The sequence below is a fragment of the Takifugu flavidus genome, chromosome 12, assembly GCF_003711565.1.
Source record: "Takifugu flavidus isolate HTHZ2018 chromosome 12, ASM371156v2, whole genome shotgun sequence".
Classification (NCBI taxonomy): Eukaryota; Metazoa; Chordata; class Actinopteri; order Tetraodontiformes; family Tetraodontidae; genus Takifugu; species Takifugu flavidus.
This window is the reverse complement of record NC_079531.1, coordinates 10,746,883-10,767,804: the sequence shown is the minus strand read 5'-3', so window position 1 is coordinate 10,767,804 and position 20,922 is coordinate 10,746,883. Positions and strand designations below refer to the sequence as shown.

The following is a 20,922-nucleotide window of genomic DNA, read 5'->3' as shown; positions in this document are numbered from 1 at the left end:
CGATATGAAAAAGATGTGTAATTAATAAACAGCAGTTTTATTTTTACTTCTGTATCAATGAAACTAAACAATCAACAAACACATAAATGTGCCTCAAAGTTGATGCCCATTTTTCCCTCTTTTCCAGTCATTTGAGTTTGTTGTAAACTGTTTGTCTGCACACCCACTAACTCATTTTTATCTAAATTATCTGCTACTCAGGTTTTAATCTAAAGGAAAGCTATTAAGTAATTGATTATGTTTATCATTTTTTACTATTTCCTCTTAACTTAAATGTATAAATGCTATTAGATCATGAACCATATTTAAATAATGCACTGTGGCTTTGATTTATCCAACATACTGTAAAATCACTGCAGATATTCTCTCTTTTTATACGCTAATATTAAATATTTTTCAATTAAATTTAGAGCTCTCGTGAGAATAATTAGTGTAATAAACTATTTAAGTCTTTGCAAAACTTGACAACATACACGTTAAAACACAAATATTAGAAGAGAAATGACTTCAAGTGCGCTCAAGTGCAACATTAAAGAGACCGAGAGAGTCCATAAAAACTGGTTCTAGACCCTTAATTAAACCAAGATTGGGGGATTTTTGTGTTTATCAAAGTCAAATCTCTGAGTAGACCATGTCCTCGTCCTCTTGGGGACACCTATTGCATGATAGTTGATTCTCTTTATATCGTTAACTGTTAAATGAAGAATTCATCCACGGATTCGTATCTGTACATACGAGCCGACAGAAGCTCAGCCATAGTCCTGCTCTCTGTGCAGGCCCCGTGTCCCGGGCCCTCAGTCGGCCTCTCCTTGCCCCTCGTGGCCACTTTTGGGCACTTCCTCGCTGAGCCCTGTAGGTCTATTTGAATTTGTGGTAAACACTCCATCAGCACCTTAGATAGACCCCCTGTAAATGGTGGCCCCACGGCTTTAGGGCTCTCAGAGCTGGGAGCCAACAAAAGCTCCGTGGAGGCAGAGCGAGCAATGCTTTGGACTGAGGCGGGGACTCCCGTGTCCACATTGGTCTCCTCTTCAGCCTCTTCCAGGAGGAGGTGGGAGAACGATCTGGTAATGGAGGGGCGGAGGAGGGAGTTGGTATTGGTGGATGTGGTGGAGAACGGCGAGGGACTGCTGTTCTGGGAGGAGTAAGAGGAGCTCCCAGATGGGATACTGGAGCAGCTGCCTGATTCCAGACTTGCTGCTGCACCAGGGAACGTGTCGAGGAGAGGCTCAGCGTGCGGCACGTGGACTCCTAAAAGCCAAACACACTTGAATTACGACATACCACATTTACCTCCTAAAAAATAAATAGTATAATGATACCCTTCAAATCTAGGAAAGAGGATAAGGGGAAATGAAGAGACTGGCTGTGACGGGAGACTTCCAAGAGGATTAAGGCCACGGGTTGATATTTAAATGACAGAAAAACAATTGAATTGTTAGAATTCCGTCTTTGGATTTGACCTCTTCTGTGTACAAGTGTTACATAATGCTTCTAATGTTCTGGGACTTTTACATCTTGCCGGTCCACCTTGACCTTTGGAGAATCTGCAGGCAGCTCGTCTGAGATGTGATTTTTCTGGGACGTTTATTACAACCGTGTTCATCACACTGGCATTTCCTCAGCGTCGGCCCCGGCGGCCTGTAAACACACGTCTGCCTACCCTGCCCGTGCGCTGCGAGGCTGCGTGGAGAAAAAACGTGTCCCTGTCCTGAACTCCTGTGCTGCGTTCCTGCGGAGGACGTGCTGGGGCAGGTCAACGGGAACGCGCAGGTCAGGGGTCGCTCAGGTTGAGCCGGGGGCTTCACCTGTGGCCCAGAAGGAAAGAAGACGGGGATTACGGCTTATAACAGAGATTTAGAACACTGACATTTACATACTTAACACAGAGCATATGTTAGCATGTGGTTGTCATGGTAACCATGAATCTGTCAGATATTTAATCAGTCTTTTTTCTTGTATTCCTTAGTTAAAAATTGCTTATCAAGTAAAACAAATCCAAAATATAACATCTATTTATATTCCTGTGGATCAGAATAGTTAAAAATAACCCAAATGTCCGTCATTAATCTGTATGTCTAATGATCAGAAGCACATTTATCACTGCTCTTACTTGGAAGAGAACCTTGTTGCCATCCAGGTCCTCTGTCTGCCAGCGTGTGTTGCTGATGGGGCTGCAGGGGTTCGGCAACAGCGGAACCAGCTGGCCAATTTCTTCCACCCTGAACTGCAGCACGGCTGAGTTGCACGGCTTCGCCCTGACCCCCGGCGACAACTGCTTCAACGCCAGTTGCATGCACAGCCCAGGCTCTGAGGCAAAGTAAAGAAAATCGGAACATTAAGATAAGGAGGAGAGTAAAACTGCAGCTCCGCCGGTGACATGTACCGCAGTGCAGAGTGAACCAGCAGAAGCCCGTCTTCTGCTCTTCCGCCTGTCGCTGTAGCACCGTCTCGTAGAAGTGCACAGCATCCTCGTAGTTGTCGTAGCCACTGTACAGCGTCAGGCGTAGGATCTCTCCTCCACAGTGCACCGGGCGAACCCCCCACACAGGCATCCCCGCACCCAAACTATAGAAGTCTCTACTGGGCAGCAGGTAGGGCCGTATCAGGGCAGCGTTGAGAGAGCTGCCGGAGGTGAGGGGGATCCCGCCCGGCTGCCTGCCACAGCTCTCAGTGTGGTGGTACTGCCACGGCGGATGCTGAAAGTAGTCCAGCGCTTTGAGGATACGCTCTTCTCCGTACACCTCGTGGAGGAACAACGTGATGGCCAGGGAAGGGTAGCCTAACACACCCAACGACAACATCAGAGAGACGATCTTATCCTAAATTGGATGTGAATCTACGCTATGGAGCGCCATTTACCTGCCGTGGGACAGGCGCGGGCGGAGGTCCTGAATGAGGAGGCCCGCTCCGACACGTGGAAAATGCGCAGGCTTGGGTAGAGCCAGCGGATGAGATGGTCCAGGGTGTGTTGCAGCAGCAGAGAGTCTCCAGGGTTGGCCAGGAGATGCAGATGCATTCGGTGGGGCTGCTGCTTCTCCTGCTGCATGGTCTGTCTCGTCCTGAGCTCAGCTGGAGTCACAGACACAGGTGACAAGATGCGGGGAAATGTTACATTCTTGGGAAAAGAACATTGAAACAAAACAAAATATGAGTGTTCTTACAGCCAGAGGACGGCATCCTGCTGCAGTCGGATCTGAAAACACACAAATGCAACCAAAACGTTACACTGGAGACAGAGCACAAACATCTGTCTCCATCTTGTGGCGGCGGGAGTGCAGACGAGCCTGCGTCCAAGGGTAACCATGGCAACCCGGAAAACTAACGATTGCTACCCCAAAACGCTAAGAAATCAACAGTCGCAGTCCTTAAAGTGGACTGTGAACGTCTTCCAACAGTTAAATCATCATATTCAATTTTTCCGGCGGTTTCCCCCGGAACTAGACACATTGTGTCTTTTGTTTCTGACGAGCTAGTTGGTGTTAGCCCGCAGCTAACGCAGAAGTTCGGACTCACCCCGCTGTTTCCGCTCCGGAATCCGGGTATTCATCCTCGCTTCTCTTCAACAACGCCGCTCCCGGGAACATAACAACCGGGCCCAGAACCCCGGTGGGTCCGGTCCGGCCTCCTGCACGGAAGGTTCGCCCGGAGACCACAACGTCCGGGGAGAAATTGGCCACCCGGTTTCTCTCAAGTGCAAAAAAAATGGACTCTTTATTGGGGCGGTGACGTCAGCAAGAACCCATGTTTAACACCAAAAAGTTGGGAGCATTAAACAGGGTCCAGAAACCCAGAGGGAAGTTTCAGCTTAAATCATGTTGGAGTGATTATGGAGAGCGCAGCCGGGGCGAAAGGGAAGAGCAGAATGTGCCAGTTTGGATGTAAATCCGTCCATAATAACAGGAGCAGATGGCCAGGGTGTCACAATATGAGACAAAGGAGCAGCACGGGATTAAAGAGAGGAGGAGGAGGAGGAGAGGAAGAAAGGAGGATTCTCATAAAGCCTGGAAATGACTGTGAAGAGCCTTTGGAAGCTGTAGTAAAAGCATGAGTTCAAATGAAAATATCAAATGATCAATGACAACATGCTCCCAGAGGCTTTAAAACATCTGACCACATAGTTTTGCATCCTTACAACTATCACCATGTGGTTAAATTACGCTCCGCATCTGGACGGGGATCTGGGGCAGGATTCAGTTTCTCAGTCTCACTTTTTGATGTCCTGCACGAGAGATGGATTCCACAAACTTACAAAAACACCAGGAGAGAGCGAGGAATAGATCCTCGTCCTCAAATAAGTGACCCTGCGTTAAGGGTTGTGCGTCAACTTACTTGCTTAGCTGCTAAATCCAGTTTCCAGGATTTTTTTCACGACATTCTCATCTTCATTTTCAAAAAAGCCAAACTCATATTGTTACAAATATAGCTGAAGCAAACCTGCTTGTGTTTTGGTGTCACTCCAGTTTGGGAATCCTTCGCTTTGTCTTCAAAAACATCTTAATCCTATTCCGGTTCTAAACCCTCAACATCCTTCACATCTTCTGGAAAGGCTGAGAGAAGTTGATTCAGTTGGGTTCAATGGCAGAGATGGCACATCGCCCCGGCTCAGTGCAGATTCTGGGATTGTTCAAGTTGCAGCTAGTAACTTGAGCAGGTGATGTAAGTGTTAGTGGGCTGAGCAATTAAGAGAAGAGAGGCAGTTGGGAAGTTTGCCAATGAGGGCCTTATAAAGGAATAAAAAGCATGTGGGAGCCACGTCATTGAGCTGGGAGGTCAGTCGGTCCAACCGAGCTTTACAGAGTACAGTGATAAATCTAAAGTAAATATCATCTAGTGGTTTAACAGTGGAAGCATGCATGTAAATGATGGCACCATAATCTAAAATGGGCATGAAAACAGCTTCAGCTAATCTCTTTCTGGAATGGACGACAATGGAAAATTTGATTTGTTTCGATAAAGGGAAACAAGTTTTTTTTAACAAGTTGATTGCTAAGGGAGTTGAATGCAAGTCTATCATCCATCCAAATGCCAAGAGATTTGTGTACAGAGACTCAATCTGGGAACCATGTTTAGGGCGTACATTGTTATCATTTGGGAACAGCACCCATTCAGTTATTTGTGCGTTCAGGGTGTGTTTAAGATGAATAAATTCTGTCTGGAGAATGCTGAAGGAAACTTGCAGGTTTTTTATGGCTATTTCAGTATAAGATTGTATCATCTGCGTATAAATGAGAATAACAGTTTGATAACAATGAAAATACATTATTTATATAAGGTGTGAAGAGGATGGGGCTTAAAATTGCACCCTGAGGTACCCCCTTAGTAATGGGTCAGCGATTGGAATGACTAGAGCCAAATGAACCAAACTGCTGTCCATCTGATAAATCATTTTAAACTAGGCAAGTCAAGGTCCCAAAACCAGTATTATTGTTATTATTTAAAATTCCAAGGAGCAATGCGTCAGCCTTAGAGATGTCAATGAATATGTGTGAGTTCTATGCTGTGGCTTAAAACCAGACTGTTATGAATTTAAAATGGAACACAATATGGAACAGTAATCAGACTGATACAAACCTCAATGGTTTAAGAATAAATTCAAAATTCCTGAATAAGATAAATAGAAAGTGCTGAATCACTGCATCACGTGTAATTTCAGTTTTCCACACAGGTGATTAAAGGTCATTTGGGCCAGGTGTGGTCAGAGTGAGGGGAGACATGAGACAAATAAAGCACAGAACACTTGCATATTTGTAGATCTCAGGGTTCAACACCATAGTTCCCTCCAGAGTGGGGTACAAGCTGCTGGAACTGAACCTCTCACGCCTGCACCATCATCACCACCTGGATTGGAAAATACACCAAAAATGGGTGGTAGAGCAGAGCGGACCATCAGAACCACCCTCCCCAAGCCCATACTTTTAGCTTCAACAGGTGACCCACGTGCCCAGTGTCAACAGTCCGGCTCAACTTTTTAGCTTGTGGTGACACCTGTAGGGTAGAAGGGGTTGGTGCAGTTATATAGAGGGTAGAAGACTGATGACTAACAGGGTAGTTCTGTTTGGCCCAAAGTGTCCCATGGAATCCGATGATACTTATGACATGTATTATAGGCCTCATCTCAAAATGTTTAACTTTAACATTTAACGATACGCGCTCATCGTCCCTGACGTACTCTTCTCCGCAATCCAATGAGTGAAATTATTACCTTTCATTTCCACTCAGTCATCTCTGCTGGTCACATGATGCTGCTACCAAGAATAAAAGTTCTAATCTATTTCAGGCCTTTGTTTCTTCAGTGTTTTGTTTTTTCCCGACCAAATGTATTAACCTTATCTGATGTCCTTCCCTATTGTGAAGACCATCTGAACTTGCTTCATAGACACTTAATGTAAAGAGTAACTTCACGGTCTATTATATAATCCAATTTTCGACTGACAAATGTGAAAGTTGAATAGAGGAAAAACACCCCAAAAGAATTCAAATCATTTTTATTTAATTTTTGTAGCCCCAATTTACAACCGAAGACATCACATGACACTAATGGTGAAAGAGTTAGATTTTATTTAGATTAAATAAAGCACTGAATAGGCAGTGCAAAAGTGCAAGAAAAAAACCTAAAAAGAGCATTTTAGCCAGTTTTCTGCTTTCACCGATTGAATTTATACAGTTATCCACATCTGTTTTAATAATTTAAATTTACCAGTGATTTTTTTCCCACTCGCTTCGAGCAGCTCGTCTCATGAGGACAGTGAAAATCTCTGGCCACTGTGGACACATAATCCCAGAAACATACATAAACTGGTGAATCTACCTGATCCCCCAAAACCAGAAGAAAGTATTCCAACCAATCAGGGGGCAGGGGTGGGCTTCTGCACCAATGAGGTTTGATGCTGGCGAAGGGGAGGGGCCAGATGTCTCCGTTTATCGTTTCAATAGTGACGACACGACGCTGATACAACCTTTAACTTTGCCTTGGGAAATTCTTACAGCAATTGTCTATAAAAGTGAAAAAAAAGCATTTTTTCTAAATTTTTCTAAATCAAACTGGGGATAAGAGAGACAATCACATTAATTCAATGAAAGAAGCCTTTAAAATCAAGCTCGTGCTCCGTCTTAAATCCTAGTTAACTTAAGCTACAGAAATCGGGAAAACAGCTGAAATCCGTTCTCTAAGTTGTGGGTATAAATACAGTAAACAAACTGATCAGCAAAGCCACTGAGCAGCTAAAAAGCAGGTTGTTAACAGTTAAAAGTCTGGTTTTATTCTCAGTTGTGGAATGATGATTGTGGAAAACAGAAAAACAGAAAGAATCCCTCATCTAGAACGGTTCAATCTGTGATATTTGGACACAACCAGCTTTTGAAGAATATTCTGCACGTTCACATTCTATACTGTAGCTGGCTTTCTGGGTGTGACATGTTGGACTTACAGCGCTACAGTATTGCAAAGAGCAACAGGTTTGCCCTCCCAGGGCCACCGATTTGGACTCATTAGGCGAGAACATCTGTTGTAAAGCAACATAAATATCAAGCATAAATAAAACAAGCGCCATTGGGCAAATATTACCATTATTCACACAGAATAGGTCTTTGTAGAACATGCCTCTCAAATCAAACTCCTCCGTTCTGTTTGATATCTCACCGTTATTGTCCACAGATGATAACCCTCAGTATGTTACATTCTGTTTAAAATCAGAAATAAGGCATAATTGCACTTCAGAGTACATATAGAGTACTGGTAATATGAAATACATATATTTAATGGCAGATACCATTAGGCTTGTAACTTATTCATTTTTAAACACATTTATTTTTTCTTAAATCCAGGTAAGAGTTATAGATGCCTCATTAATACTGACTTTTACACATATTATAACATTATTGACTGAGCAGTTTAGACCCAAAACAAATTACTTCTGTTACCATTCACTGAAATGAGGAGAGAATGTGAGACTGAACTGTGGTAAAGATAAATAACCATAAATGATGAACAATTCACTTCATCTTTAAGCTTGTAGGCCCAGTGTTGATTGGCAAAAACCCGTCAGATCCAAGCATCATCTGAGCATTAACACCAGGCCAGCAGGCGAGAACTGCCATTGGAGGGAGGTAAACATAAACAGACAAAAGGCTTAACGTCAAACAATAAATAAATAGCAAAATATGAGTGATCTCTCAATAAATTAAAGTGGCTATTCCCTGAGCTGAACACCATTTATGCCGGAGGAAAAGGCACTTAAAGGCTTCTCCGCCACCTCATGGCATTGGCAAATGGTGTGTTAAAGCGACACTTTCTCTTCAAAGTGGCATGTTGGCATGTATCTGTACATGATCCCTGTGTATCCTCTGCTGCAAAATAGGACAAAACGAGATTCTTGGTCGCTCTTAAATCCCGCGAAAGTCTCCTTTCAACATCAAATCGGAATGACTTGCAGCCAAAGCAATCCGAGAGGGAATTATCTGTGGTTCGTCTTTCGTAAGTGCCTATTGGGGATTTCAATGGCGCTCACTTGTAAGGGCCAGGAGCCCCCCATGATACCAGCCTGAATGGCCACACCAGTGACCACAGCCAGGTCAGGGTCGATGGATGTGTTGGGTTCCTTCCCAAAGTACTCGCTGATCAGCCTTCTGATCCGAGGGATCCTTGTGGAACCTCCAACAAGTACAATCTCATCCACGTCGCCTTTCTCCAGGTGGCCCTCTGCTAAAACCGTCTCCACCGGAGTCAGAATTTTCTGGAAAAGGTCCTCGTTGATCTCCTCAAACACCTGTCGCGTGATCACAGTCTGGAAGAGGACCGACGTGGCGCTAGAGCCTTCACCGCCAGAGCTGCGGTCCGCCTGAAGGTGCAGCGGCACCTTGATAGTGACACTGGGCTGGAAGGTGAGGTTGATCTTGGCTGATTCCACAGCCTGCCTGAGATGGTGAATGTCCTCAGTGAGGGTGGGCGGGATCCCAAACTTCTGCCGAACTTCCTCTGTAGTGTTCTGCAGTAATCTCTGGCTGAAGTCTTGACCCCCCAGCTTGTTATTTCCTGCAGAAAAAAGCACCTGAAACTCAGTCGGGTCGTCAAGCAGCCAGGGAGGGGAGAACCAAATCCATATCCAGATTATATTCTAAAAATCACATGTAATTCTTTAAGGCATTACCTGCCATGGCTCTGGTGAGGAACATGCCCCCCTGTTTGTTGAGCAGTGAAATGTCCAGAGTTCCTCCTCCAAGATCAACCACCAGCACATTAAAAACATCTATCTTGTGTAGTCCGTAAGCCATGGCTGCAGCCGTGGGCTCGTTGATAACCCGCAAGATCTCCAGGCCTGCAGGGTGAGGGAAAAGATAATTATTCTTGGAATGAAGGCAACGCTGTTTGTGTATCCAAAGAGTGTGGTCCGGGCAAATATTAGATAATATTTTGGATTAAAGTCACTCTGGTGGAGTATTTTAAGATATTTGTAGTCCAAAAAACATGCCACGCAGCTAACACAAACCAGTTCAGAGAACAATCTAGACCCCGGAGCTAGCAAGATTAATTCTTCTGCCCCATAAGGTTTTCAAGATATGACCCTGAAGATGAATTCCAGAGGTCTCCAAGGGGTGAAACTCGAGAGGGGTCAGGCCTAAATCTGATTCTGAATCTGAATCCAGCTACACAACCTTTTGGTACGCAAACAGGACAATTACAATGATAATAATCACGACACAGAGATAATTACTGACCAGCCAGTTGAGCAGCTTTGACTGTGTAGTTCCTCTGACGTTCATCAAATTCTGCAGGCACCGATATTACTGCTTTCTTTATGGGCACGTTCAGCTGTCGCTCGGCCATCTTCTTCATCTTCAGCAGCAGTCTGGAGCCGATGAACTCGGGGGTCACCGTAAAGGTCTGATTAGTGGAGACAAGGAACTCTGCACTTCCATTGTTGTTGATCACCTGGAAGTGAAATAGTGATGGGAAATTTAAAAAAACAACTTGAGAGTAATGGGCTGTACATTCATTTTGTCTAAAAATACATGGTTGTAAAGCTTCCATGAGATTTGCTCTGCTTATTTTGATGTAAATGATCCCAAAACCTGCGATTAGGAATGCGTTTATTCACAAAATCAGGCCGTATTAGGAAGGGTCTCAGGAATACCCACCTTGAAGGGGTATCGCGAACTCTCCTGCTCCAGGAGCCCCGGCTCAAAGATCTTCCCGATGAACCGCTTGGCATCGTAAATGGTGTTCTGTGGGTTTCTTTCGGACAGTTCGGCGGCTTCGTGGCCAACCAGCACCGCATTGGCCGTGAATGAGACGCAGCTCGGGATGCTCAGCCTGCCTTCTTCGTCTGCGATCACCTCCACATCCCCGCTGCCAGGGTGGAAGACACCGACAGAACAGAAGGTGGTGCCCAGGTCCAAACCGATTACTCTTGGTTTCGGAGGGGGCAGGTACTGCTGCCCTAGGTAGCCAGCCAGAAACAAGGCCAGGATAGCAGAACCTGTGGCAAGTGAACACCGCACTCAATACCGGCATGTTACCCGAAAGAAGGCATGTTGCTCGACTTACCAAACATTGTCATTTGCCCCGACATCGTCAGACACCGGCGTAAAGTCACAAGCCTCTAGAAAGTTAATCTTACTGAGTTTTCGTTGAGATGACGTCTGTGTATGGGGGCTCAATGGTGAGCGAAAGGAAGTTTTAAGACTGAGAACGAAATACACGTCAACTGTGCATCATCCCGATGCATGCTGGGTATTGTAGTATTGTAGTGACGCGCAAATCCGGGAGACGAAGGATAAAATGTTATCCTTAGACTACATTTACCAGCAGCGCTTGTGACGTTCAACGTAATAAAATTAAATCGCAAATTTCCGTGTTTTCAACCAATTAGATAGAGCCAAGACATTTAGGTTTTAATGGAGCGTTAATTTATTTCTCAAAATACAGGCGTCGAGGGTTTTAAAGTTTAAATCTAAAGTGAGAAAAAAATGCACACTAAAAAAATGCAACTATAATTCCCAAACAAATACTTGCTATAATAAAAAAATGAGAGATGTTTTGCAATGAACTGATTAAATAACCAATTTTGACAAAAAGGCAGATTTTGCGAAATTATTTTATTTAAAAAAAATAGTTGCTTTGTCACTCTTTCAGACTTTGTCACACAGCCACATTCACACATTTAAAAAAAAACCTTTAATGAACCGTTTGCCCACACCAAATTCCACAACAATCATTTGGAAAACCAATAAAATTGTAGCAGAAGGGGGCAGAAAGATGTAAAGATGACAAATAAAGGCTTTCAAATGGAAGAATAATTGTGAAATAGATGTTATTGTAATAAAAATACCACATTGAAGACAGTAAAATAAAGACCTTTAAAACATTTCTCTCCCTAATAAAACCTTTTACATTAGGTTTGTGGCTAATGAGTTCATCATCATCATCATCATCATCATGAGTTCAGCAAAATAAGAGAGCTGTCTTTAAAGTTCGCAGACATTAAACGATGTAAAGGATAGTAAATCAGGAATATACACTGTCAGTGAGCTGCTCTGTCTCCTCCTTACTATCCAAACATTCAGATGAAATGAAGCAGCCCGAGTCTCTGGGACAATCACTATCTTCCTCCTGTAGATTGTGAGAGGCTGTGTGCTCTTTTGAGTCCCTGTTATCACCTACAGCCAAAACAAACAAAGCAAATATGTTAAAGCATTATGACAATACAATTAGAGACTTTAACATGTGCCACATGTGTCAATATGTAATAAACTATAATCAAATGCATCCAGCTACACCAGACTTTGATCTTTATTGACGAGTGATATATTTGAATGGACTTGTTTGGATTAAAAGCTATGCAATTTAAAAGGATCAGTAAATACCACCCAAATAAAGGTCTTTAAAGACTGTAACAAAATGTTGTTTATGAATGTGTTTTTGGTGAACTGTTCCTTTTAATAGATGTAACATCTTGTCTTGGTAGCCAACCTTCTGTGTTGAAGTATTCAGCTGCAGCAAGAAGTCTGTATCTGTGCTCAGGGTCTTTGATGTTTAGCTCAATCAGCTGTTTCTTCTGTGGGTTCAGCAGGTCCTGCACTGTCTGGCAGCCCTCAGGCAACAAGGCAGAGGCGTAGTCCTGCCACAACAGTAAGCAGAACTGAGGTCAAATAAGAAAACAAACAAACAATGAACTAAATATTAAAAAAATTCACCCTCTATACATTTTGTGTGTGTTTTCAGCTTTTTGGTGTGTGCGCCACCGGGCTTTCTCCGACGTCTCTGTCAACATTTGCCAGCTACAGTATCGTGCATCATATGTAAACATACTCAGGGTGATCATATTTCACCTCCACCTTTCCTGTCCTGTATACACAGAAAGGCTCTTTATTGTCGTAATGCTGAGGTCTGGATTAAATATCAAGGGCTTCCTTAGAGAGTTGCTAATTATTTGGTGTAAATAGGAGTTCTTCCTTTAATATAGATGCAGCTATTATAATTAAAATCCAAATATTTTATCTTAGGAATTTGCGGATCATATGTCAGTAGCTCTAGTGGTCAATAAAAGTTAAATACTGTATCTCGGCTCTACAAGTGTATTTGTTTATCGGCATGGCAACGATGCAGTTTGGTATTTACACTTAGAGTAATTTCTTCAGTTCACTCTAGGCTTCATGTAAAGTCTGCGGCTGTTGTGTCAAATCGCAGTTTAAGCTTTTCACCTCTCACGCTTACTGTGTTTTGAGTCATTACTTTTATGTTGGATGGTGGGGTTCAGACAGCAGGGGCGCTCTAGCAAGGCTCTGTGCAGCTTCCGTGTCACTGATTAATTAATTAACTCGGGGACGCACCAAACAGTGCATGGAAGACAGTCCACACGCACCGGTGAGTGGGTGCTTTTGTTCTACTGGAATCAAACTTTAATACATGAGTGAGTGCCGAGATGCGGCCCGCATTTGTGGTAAAACGAGGTGTTGTGGTTTGATATTTCATGTTTCCCTCTTGGATTTTTTGGGGCCTAATGCTATTTTGAGAGGCACTTTAGTTTAAATGATGTGCTCAGTCTTAATTATAAGATTAGAATGAAGCATATCATTTTAAGGCAACCTTTCTATTATTTATGGAAACCAAATATTTAATATATTACCTCGATCCTTCGATCACAAACAACTTATTGATTCATTTTTAGGGGAAAACCTGTCTTTGGTGGCTAATCAAGATTGTAACCATTTTGATATAGATGTTCTGAAATGGTAAATTTGAAAGAAAAATTGAAAGCATCTGACTTTTGTTTGCTTCGTCCTGTTTTCAGCCTTCATCAGCCATCTCAGAAATCATTGAGAAATAAATCTGAATAATTGAGTTGAGCCTACGGTCATTTTCTTCCTGGGCTTTCAACGTTGGATCAGCATTGGTTTGAGGAACAGCGGGACAGTAACCTTCATTCTGCTGGCCTCACCTCAAGGTTTAAGCTCTGCAGTAACTCCAGCAGTGACTGAGGAGGAGCTCCTTTGCACAGTTTCTGTTGTCTGACCTCGGGCGCTTCCTCTTCCTCCAACACGTCGACATAAATGAACTTAAAGTTGCCCACTTTGTTGTTTAGCACGCCTGTCCAGATGCCCATCGCAGGCTTACTGATGATGTCGATGATGTCACCAATCTAGACCACAAAGTTAAGGAACTTTTCACGAACAGTTCTTGTTCATCTCTTTATTCCATCATAACTGAGCCAATTGTGATCCGTGTGGTGTGTTACCTTGAGTTTAAGGGAATCTGTGTCATACGGGCTGGGGTCAAAGTCTGTATGGACGCGAGCTCTGCCACAAAAGCGTCCCTGATAGGAATCGCACTCCCCCGGGCTCTGAGTTGCTTGCCGACAGGAAACATTGGACTCAATCGTCACGCAACCTGAGCACACAACAAAGGCACTGGTATAAACCAAAAATAGGTCTGATTCCAAAGGTTGAGGTGAGATGTGGTTGGTATTTGAGATCCAGGAGAAACAACATCATCGCTTTTGCTTCTGCTCTACGGACCAGAAAATTGATTGCTGAAAGTACTGATGACCCGAGAGGGTTTTGGAGTCCTGTATTATTAAAGGGGAAATGACAACTGCGATGAAACAAGGATCAATTCGCCCGACAAACTGGAACCATAAAACTCTTTTGGAAGGAATTTAACAGCAATTTCGTGCTTCATCCCAACACCTCCCAAAGATTTCTGGTTGTTTATTTTCAACTATTCTACAATTGCTTTCTTTAAATGTCCCAAATCCTCCCAAAATACACAGCTTTTTTACATAACTCCTGTACTGGCGTCTCTTCATTGGAAGTTCCATTAAATTTAGAATAATTTTAAAAATTCTTCTCCTGACCTACAAGGTCCTCAGAGGCCTAGCTCCATCCTACCTGGAGGAGCTAGTGACACCTTACCAGCCCAATAGACCGCTCCGCTCTCAGAATGCTGGTCTACTTGTGGTTCCCAGAGTCTCTAGAATGGGGGGCCGAGCATTTAGCTACCAGGCCCCCCTGCTATGGAACCAGCTCCCTGTCCAGGTACGGGAGGCTGACTCTATCGCTGCTTTTAAGATTATGCTTAAAACCTACCTCTTTGGAAAAAGCTTATTGTTACTAATTCTGTAGTTCCAGTTACTATCATAGACAGACAAACTATCATACTTAGGGGGTCGTCTAATTGTTAGGTCACATCTTAGCTATGCTGTTATAGGCAGGCCTCTGTCACCCCACTGGGCCATGGTCTCGTCTCGTCTCCTAATTAATTCATAACGGCCATTTCGAACAGGACCAACTTGAGTTATGTGTAATTACACCTATGGAGGACCATGTGGCTGAGTATTGTCCATGAAATTTCAAACTAGTTTAATGTTTGAACAGTTTTTTTTGGCAACATTGAGTTAATGTCCACATAATGTGGCTAGTCTTTGGACCACAGGGAAACGTGGTAATAGTTGTCTCAGTTTGTTATTCGCTAATAAATAAGAAAACAATTTCAATCCTTTTTTAAAAGTGTACGGTAGAAAATTGACTTGAAATTCAGAAGTCATTCGAGTTAATATTCCACGATTAAGGATCTAAAAGAAATTCATACATTCCTCCCCAATAACATGTTGCTACTGCATCTGTTGACCTACAAAAACACCATTCTTGTATCTCAGTCTTGAACAACATGTCTAGGGCCTGTACTTACTCAAGGTCCTCGGTTCACAGTAAAGATTTCCCAAGATGTCGCCTGTCTTTGAGGTCTCGTTCTCAGTCCCGGGGCTTTTCTCCACATTCCCACCCTGTCAGGCACACAGACGGACAGTTTCTGAGGAAATCAAGTGTCTCAAGTGAATTTTGCACCGACGCCAGTTCACTGACGGAGCTTCTCATGAGCTTGGTTGGGATTTGCCACCACGCTTATACTAAGAGATTTAAAGAAAATACAGAGCGGCGCATAATCCCCCAACATGCAATGATCCCCGACTATTGTCAATCCAGATTAAGGTATTATTCACAAGGTCTATGTATAGAGAGCAGCCTGTAGATGCAGCATGTAAACAATCAAGACCAGGGACCCCCTGTGAAACGTGCCTGTTATGAAGAGAGATTTCTGAAATCCAAACAATTCTGACCTGGTGTGAGGTGAATTTTTCTTTTCTCCTCTTCCTGGTCTGTTGGGTTCCTGTCCGCTCTTTAGGTTCCGTCCTGGTTTTAATCTTTCTGGTGCCTGTGGAGTCAATCGCAAAGCAAAACATGCGCACGTGTCATTATAACACATGCCTTCTGAGCAGCGTCGCTCTCTCTCTCTGAAACCAGCCGAGTTTCCTGAAAAACCCTCATTGCTTCTCCGGCCTGCTGCAAGACGCCAGCAAACTTTGCTCACGATAAATCATATAAATCTAATACTCAATTTCACTCCACTCTGGAGGAGAACATAATCTGGCTGTCTAATGGTGAAATTAAGCTTCCTGGAATATTTGAAGGTTTTGCTCATCATGACAGTTTCTCAGGTGAGACGCCTTTTTATGTCCTTTTTATTCAGATTTTCAACACTTTTGTGGTGTTTCATCATCAGAAAGGTATAGAAATTGTGTTTTGCTTGTTGCTGACAGGTTGTAAAATCTAAATAGCTTAATAAAAGTGTGTGTCATATTGTGAGAACTCACCCAGAGCTTCATTGTCCGAGGCTGATTTGGTTATATGAGTTCTGAAAATAAAGACAGGCTTTAATATTTCATTACACTTTTTCCAACCACGTATTCCAAAGTGCAGAGCTGAGATGGATGTACAACGAAACAAAGGCTAAAGTGGAAGAACAGCGATGTTTATCATCAGAGGTCTTCATAATCATTTGTCTCCCCCCAAAAAACAACCTTTTTACTGACAATGGTATGAAGATTTGTTTTCTAGTTGTTGTCGATCCCTGAAATCAGCATTATGTGCTTAAATGAGCGGAGAATAAGCAAAGCGGGGAGCTGCTGAAGAGGTTTTCTGCAGCTGGTGGGATGAATCGGTAAAAGCCCCTCCTGGATATCGCAGCTTTGCTGCTGAAAAGCTCTTTCACGGCAGATTTTACACACACAACATTCAAAAAAGGAGCAAAACTGACTCTGGGAAGAAGCCTCTTCCTGCCAGAACTGCTGAAGTAACACAAGTTTTGATTAAATTAGTGTAGGTAAAGCCATCTCTGCATCTTATTTCTCACCTTTTCTTTTTGTTGGACTTGTTCACCTGCTTCTGAGGCGCCTGCTGCAATTAAATAAAACATTTCTTAAAGTATGCTGTTTAATAAGAGATCAAATACACCTATGGGGTTTCCTGTCTGCATTCATTCGGTGCCTACAGCGATTAAAAATGCTGCGCATAGATAATAAATACATTTCATCTATAAAACAGATGCAAAAAAATAAAATCTTTATTAAGCTGACACCATCTAGTCACAGAAAGGAAAGAGGCATCTCTTGATTTGGATTTTGTTCATTTGATTGATAGCTCAATCATGAGCTAAATTAAAGTGAAAGATGACCTTGAATTAAAACCGCCAGATTTTAGCTGCAGCTGTCAAATGAATCTGCTCGTTATTTATACATAATCAGCTTTTGTTTGTGTTGGTCTGTTTTCCAGAACCGTCCTACCGTTGGCAGCAGTCGTCCCGGGTCCTGCAGCTCGGTGCTGTCGTCCAGCAGCAAGGCCACGCTGCAGGAGCGGCTGGGAACAGGCGGCGCCGCGCTGCAGCTCTGCACCGCCTCGTACAGGCTGTCTGTAGAGCCCCCCTGACATCAGACACAGGCGCATAGCATGAGGCCAAGCAGCAGCAGGTACAAACGGGCCCAGTTACATTCTCCGCCTCGTCCAAATTTGTTTCCACCTGAAGGGAACTGGTTTAACTCCCCTCCCAGCTGCACCAGTGACACGTGCAACAGTCAATAACCATCTAAAAGCTCCATTTTTATGAATGAATTGTGCTCATCTTTTTCTCTTTCAGCATTTTGGTGGGGGTCCAAATGTGATAAAACACCAGTATGATGCTGATTAGTTCACTCAGGATGGATGGATGTGTGATTACAATGTATTCTAATTAAAACACCGCAGCCCCCACCTCACCAAACAAAATCTGTATTCTCTCTTCGAGATTATCTGTTGACGCAGACATTGTTTGACCCATTAAACCCCCAACGGAGTCGGTACAATTAAATAATTCTCTCTTGTCCCAGTGCAAGTGAGGTAAGGAACAGGAGGAGCAGCGAGCTCTCACCCCAAATGTTCCTCGATGTATTAGAACCACGACTTCAGCTCCAACCAATCAAACATCTCTGGGACGACCTGAAAATGTCCGTCTGCTCCCCATCTGACAACCCCTGTGACATAATACCAAAGAAGACTGGCGGAGTGCTGTTGCTGTATCTTTCCCTTCTCTTCATCAGTATCAACAAAGAGATTAAGTTTTAATCAACTAATTCTCCTTATGATTCTAACAGCAAAGAGAGGTTAATATATAATGAATTGATACCAGTTTCCAGTTTTTTATGCAGAAGTTTTAGCTTTAGCTAATTTAATTTTAGCAGAAACTCCAGCTGATTTTGTTGGAAAATTACAAATGTCTGTTGATGGTTTAGAAACACTATTAATGGGCTTAAATATTAGTTTCGGGCCTGTGTGTCTTGGTCTTTGTGTAAACTCTAAAGTCAACGGTGATGGCATGATTTAACACCCTCATCATCAGTCAGGTTAACCTATGGCCTGGGATCAAACTGGAGCTGTACACTGGAGGGATAAATACATCTCTGATCCCGTCCAGCACCACCATCATCGACTTAAGTCCACCGGTCCCAATGGACTGTAAGCCCAACGAGAGACAACAAAGGGCCCAAAACACAGCAGAGGTCCAGCAGAGGAACCATTCCAACTATCATCCGCCTCCTCGCTATCCGCCCTCAAAGGTGGATCAGGGATCGATGGATTTACCTGACAGCACACTGTGGGATCTCTCAGGCAACTGGGAACAGTGGAAAAGCTGCTGGGATGTCAGACAGAGGCCGATATTTATAATCAACACTTACAGCATGTCGGCGAACAGGTACCGAGCGGGAAGGATCCAGTGTGACCATGAGTCGGAGAAGCCGAGGCCCATTATTACATAACCACAATCTAATAATTGGTCAAAATGATAATCATGCAAAGAGATTACAGCCAGATCCACTGTGTTCTTTTCGGTTCTGGTCCAATCCTGTAACCTGCCGCCCAAATGTTGGTATTTGTATTTAAAATGACTCCGTATACAGCAAAAAAAAGGCACGTTTGGTCCCAAAAGAGCATTTAGTAACAGACCCGTTGAAATGTTGCCTGACGTGACGGCCACAGTGGGAGAAATCTGCCACTTACCAGGGAGAAGCAGAAAAGGTTCATATCTGCTGGTCCAGCCTGCCGTTGCTGTGCCCGGTGGAGGTGAAACGGTGATCGGAGAGACAGTCGGAGGCAAAAGAGAAACAAGGGCTCAGTGTGAGTTCAGTCTGGCCTGCCGGCTGTCTTCACAGATTAAAGCCACAGCGAAATCCCTTTGACTAATCCAATAGATGGACCACCGTTCCTCCACCGGCCAAAGCACAATTCAATCATGACAACAAGGATCTCATTGGTGGAAATAAAGGATGGAGCTTGTTTTTCTTTTCCTTGTGAAGCTTTGTTCAGAAGCCATTTTTATTTTAAATCTACGCTCTGTGCGGAATGGAAGTTATTTCTGTCCATGGTGTGTTTAGTGCTGCACATTCATTCTCAGTTTCCTTTTCCTGTTGCAGCAGGAGAACACAAGTCTCCCTTCCCTCCCCTCTAGAATTAAGCAGAACAGCCAGTTAACCGATACCAAAATGACCTACCAAAAGCATGAAAATGTGTGCTTTTAGTTACACTTGGAGTGGAGAACACAAGAGAACTACACTGGATGAAGACACTTTCCCCAGTAAGAACACACGTCTTTAGAGGTCTGCAGGAGGAACCTGGATTAAAGAAACCACCTCAAGAACAGAAGGTCAGACCTGAAGACCACACAGATGCTGGCAGCAGACAAGACAACATGGGAGGGGGGGGGGCACACAGACTGGGTCCAAACATCATTAACATTGTCTCTTTATTTTACTTCAGTGTCCTGAAATTTCAGCATTCACACTGGAACACTTGGAGTTTGGTGGTCAATTTGTTTTTCAGCTAGTTGGCACCAACTAGCATTCACAACCTGTATTTGAGCTAAGCTGATTAGTTTCTCCTCTTGTTACTGTATGCAGTCAAAAGAGAAACACAATTTAGTCAAGACTGGGTGCTAAATGTCGACAACAGACACACAATAATACTGAAATTAGATTAGGAGCATCTATGTTGATGCAGAAAACAACATGCTAGCCAGTGGCATCTATTTTATCTTCATGTTTTTTTACATACACTGCAGCATGCATGGTGCTCACACCCTAAACTGTCCTAAACACACTTCCCACATCATTGGCAGAGCACAACAGCGCCTCCTCTTCCTTGAGGAAACTCAGGACGACCTGACATGGTCCGCAGGATGCCACAAAAAGCCACTTCAGAGGGTCAACCCGGTGTTGGAGCAGGGCCAGGTCCGGTCAATTAAGAATTCCTAATACTTGAATAACTCTTATTTCATTGTAGGGCTGTGAACTGTTGTGGGATGACAATAAAACATCTTGACTCTTGAATACAAGCCAATGAATTTGCTCAGCAAATGCATATTTTCACTCGTAGTTGCTTTTCTTCACTTGCAGACAGTAAAATGCAGTAAACGCTGTCATTGTTTGAGCCCTTTCAGCACTTTTGGACCAGACCAGCTGCTCCCAAACAACTCTGATTCAATGCAAAGATTTAATTAAATTTAATTCATAGGTATTTAATTTGAAAGAACATTTTCAAACACACACACACACACACACACACAATGATGCAGAGTTGATAATCAAGCAAAACATCGACATGGATGTAATATAAGACATTTGCAGGGACACCAGACACGGCTAGGGTGCACTGCATGGCACCAGTCAATAGTATAACACACACTTACCTTGTCCTGAAGTTGCTGGTATAATTTAATACGTTCATTCAATAGATTTACTCTTCTTTAGTGTAATTTTCAAATTACTTTCACTAACAGTGACCCAAATAGCCTCTGGCTGCTACACTTCCCCCATAAGTGAAATCAGGAAGGGATTAAGTGTGCGTGTGCGTGTTTGTGCAATAGAGAGAGGGGGTGGGGCTCCAATGCCAATCTTATTGTTATTTATGTTTATGCTGTTTTAACATAATAGAATATGAAAGTGAAGAAAATATCTGTCTGTCTACAGTATCTCATGATTCTGCTGCTAGTTGATGCTAAGCGATAGCTATAGTGGGCATGATGATGGCTGCTGATTCTGGCTTCATCGCCGTCCTCATCCT

General features: G+C 43.3%; 3 protein-coding genes and 1 long non-coding RNA gene across 6 annotated transcripts; 1 reads left to right on the top strand and 3 right to left on the bottom strand.

Annotated features, from left to right (window-relative positions):
• Positions 1 to 16: 16 nt before the first annotated feature.
• LOC130534834 (protein FAM124B) lies at positions 17 to 4,087 on the bottom strand. Its single transcript, XM_057049426.1, has 7 exons — positions 3,517 to 4,087; positions 3,165 to 3,196; positions 2,863 to 3,072; positions 2,387 to 2,782; positions 2,114 to 2,310; positions 1,664 to 1,808; positions 17 to 1,251 (listed from the first exon to the last, which is right to left on the bottom strand). Exons 1-7 carry the CDS (start codon positions 3,585 to 3,587, stop codon positions 695 to 697), a joined length of 1,608 nt encoding a protein of 535 aa, XP_056905406.1. The 5' UTR covers positions 3,588 to 4,087; the 3' UTR covers positions 17 to 694.
• A 2,384-nt stretch (positions 4,088 to 6,471) lies between these two features.
• On the bottom strand, positions 6,472 to 10,731 carry hspa13 (heat shock protein 70 family, member 13). Its single transcript, XM_057049882.1, has 5 exons — positions 10,547 to 10,731; positions 10,138 to 10,478; positions 9,718 to 9,931; positions 9,150 to 9,317; positions 6,472 to 9,034 (listed from the first exon to the last, which is right to left on the bottom strand). The coding sequence occupies exons 1-5, from the start codon at positions 10,569 to 10,571 to the stop codon at positions 8,457 to 8,459; spliced, it is 1,326 nt and encodes a 441-aa protein (XP_056905862.1). The 5' UTR covers positions 10,572 to 10,731; the 3' UTR covers positions 6,472 to 8,456.
• A 347-nt stretch (positions 10,732 to 11,078) lies between these two features.
• LOC130535063 (SAM domain-containing protein SAMSN-1-like) lies at positions 11,079 to 20,687 on the bottom strand. Of its 3 annotated transcripts, none has more exons than XM_057049885.1 (11): positions 20,549 to 20,687; positions 18,865 to 18,912; positions 17,118 to 17,255; positions 16,688 to 16,731; positions 16,149 to 16,189; positions 15,615 to 15,709; positions 15,188 to 15,281; positions 13,737 to 13,888; positions 13,440 to 13,640; positions 11,972 to 12,119; positions 11,079 to 11,658 (listed from the first exon to the last, which is right to left on the bottom strand). In XM_057049885.1, exons 2-11 carry the CDS (start codon positions 18,886 to 18,888, stop codon positions 11,507 to 11,509), a joined length of 1,089 nt encoding a protein of 362 aa, XP_056905865.1. In that variant the 5' UTR covers positions 18,889 to 18,912; positions 20,549 to 20,687; the 3' UTR covers positions 11,079 to 11,506. The 3 variants fall into 3 exon arrangements, with proteins under 3 accessions (XP_056905865.1, XP_056905863.1, XP_056905864.1); XM_057049883.1 differs by lacking the exon at positions 20,549 to 20,687 and adding an exon at positions 19,356 to 19,985; XM_057049884.1 differs by lacking the exon at positions 20,549 to 20,687 and adding an exon at positions 19,356 to 19,985 and having other exon boundaries at positions 16,688 to 16,728.
• On the top strand, positions 12,821 to 20,199 carry LOC130535064 (uncharacterized). Its single transcript, XR_008953029.1, has 4 exons — positions 12,821 to 12,865; positions 17,107 to 17,300; positions 19,383 to 19,507; positions 19,979 to 20,199. It is a non-coding gene; the product is annotated as an uncharacterized LOC130535064 (long non-coding RNA).
• Positions 20,688 to 20,922: the final 235 nt, after the last annotated feature.